The sequence below is a fragment of the Ipomoea triloba genome, chromosome 1 (genome assembly GCF_003576645.1).
Source record: "Ipomoea triloba cultivar NCNSP0323 chromosome 1, ASM357664v1".
Taxonomy (NCBI): Eukaryota; Viridiplantae; Streptophyta; class Magnoliopsida; order Solanales; family Convolvulaceae; genus Ipomoea; species Ipomoea triloba.
Window position 1 is genome coordinate 9777945 of NC_044916.1, and position 1589 is coordinate 9779533.

At 33.5% G+C, this 1589-nt stretch overlaps 1 protein-coding gene across 1 annotated transcript in view; it reads left to right on the forward strand.

Moving 5' to 3' along the window:
* The window catches only part of LOC116027922, a 37852-nt gene that overhangs the window by 12329 nt on the left and 23934 nt on the right, over positions 1–1589 (forward strand). Inside the window, exons 10-11 of the mRNA XM_031269709.1 lie at positions 360–455; positions 594–665. Coding sequence (XP_031125569.1) covers positions 360–455; positions 594–665 — 168 coding nt within the window. The remainder of the gene's footprint in view (positions 1–359; positions 456–593; positions 666–1589) is intronic.

Sequence of the window (1589 nt, forward strand, 5' to 3'; positions counted from 1 at the left end):
TTTTTTTTTTTTTTTTTTTTTTTTTTTTTTTTTTTTTTTTTTTTTTTTTTTTTTTTTTTTTTTTTTTTTTTTTTTTTTTTTTTCTAACATTTACCATTTTACTGTAACAAGGGAAGTTACCTAATCATGCTTTTTCTTTTGTTTAATTGTCTACAGAGTCTTAAACTTATATGGACTTTTTTTGTGAATCCCCTCATTTGTTCTAGCTATGGTGTCTATGGGTGGTAACCCCTGGGTACCTTTTAATATGAAGCATTACTTATTAAAAAAATACCAAAAAAGGTTAATTTTCAGTGGCATAGTATTACATTAACTTGATAGGTTACTGTTTTCAAATTTTGGTTATTATCTGTTTTCAGGTGGAAGATGCAGTGACCCGTGCTGCTGATGGAGCTTCTGCTGTTCAGGATTTAGATTTTTCTTCTTTGCGTGCTCAGTTAGGCCCTCTGCCTGCTGTAAGCCTGCGTTGCTCACTATTCCATCTCTCTGAGTGTCCTTCATAGTCTTTCTTGTGTTTATTATTTATTATTACATAGTCTTTCTTGTGTTTATTATTTATTATTAAGTTGTATCATGCCTAATTGTACTTTCAGATTTTGTTGTGCATTGATGTAGCTGCAACGTCGGCAAAGTCAAAGACCATATCTCTGAAACTGCTAAATGAGGTAGTATAACTGATATGTATTACAGTCATGATTAGTTTTATGATTTTGTATTCTCTTTTCACAACAATTTTTATATCCTACCTTGAAATCCAGAGATTTTGCTTTTCCTTGAGAGATTGTTATGTCAACTGTCAAGTCATTTGACACCCAGAATCTTTGATACATCAATTTCTTGTCAAAAAATAATAGGGGTAAATTTAGATTCTGTGTTTCATTTTTGTTGTGATCAAATTATAGTGCTATCATCGACATTCTTTTGGCCTTAGTGCCTGCCCATCCGATTGGCCATATAGTTGGGTATTTCGAGGCCCTGAGTTCTTTTCATTCTGTTCTTGAAATTGAGTGTGTTGGCATATTTGCCAGTGTTCTGTGAAAGCATGAAGATGGTTTTCAGTTTTCACTATCAGATTGTGTTGTTAGCAATAACTTTCTGACAATTGTTTTCTACATGCCATCATTGCTAGTTTGCTACTAGTATGTCATGCAGTCCTGGTTCATATCTTGTGAAATTGTGTAGGCTAATTATTTTTCACTGAATTGAGCATACAATTTTAATTTGCTATTATATACCATCTTCTATAGTAGTAAGTAGTAACTTCAATAGTGCTGTATAATTATAACACACTTTCATTTTTATTACACTAGAATTTTATTTTTTTCTATACTGTTAAGAGTACATTGAAAAATAAGAGAGAGACATATGGGTTTATAAGGCCTTGAGTTAGACTAGCTAATTGATTGGATTTAATCTTTTAGTGTGGTTTGGCCCATGTGCATTACAACCCAATTGAGTGACCTCGGCGCAATCTTAGATTCTAACATGGTATCAGAGCTTGTTCGATTCACTTTGAGTTCATCCGGTTGTCTGCTCATCGTATCGGTGGCATCCAAGCTTCCGTTTCAGGGGGGGGGGGGGTTCAATCC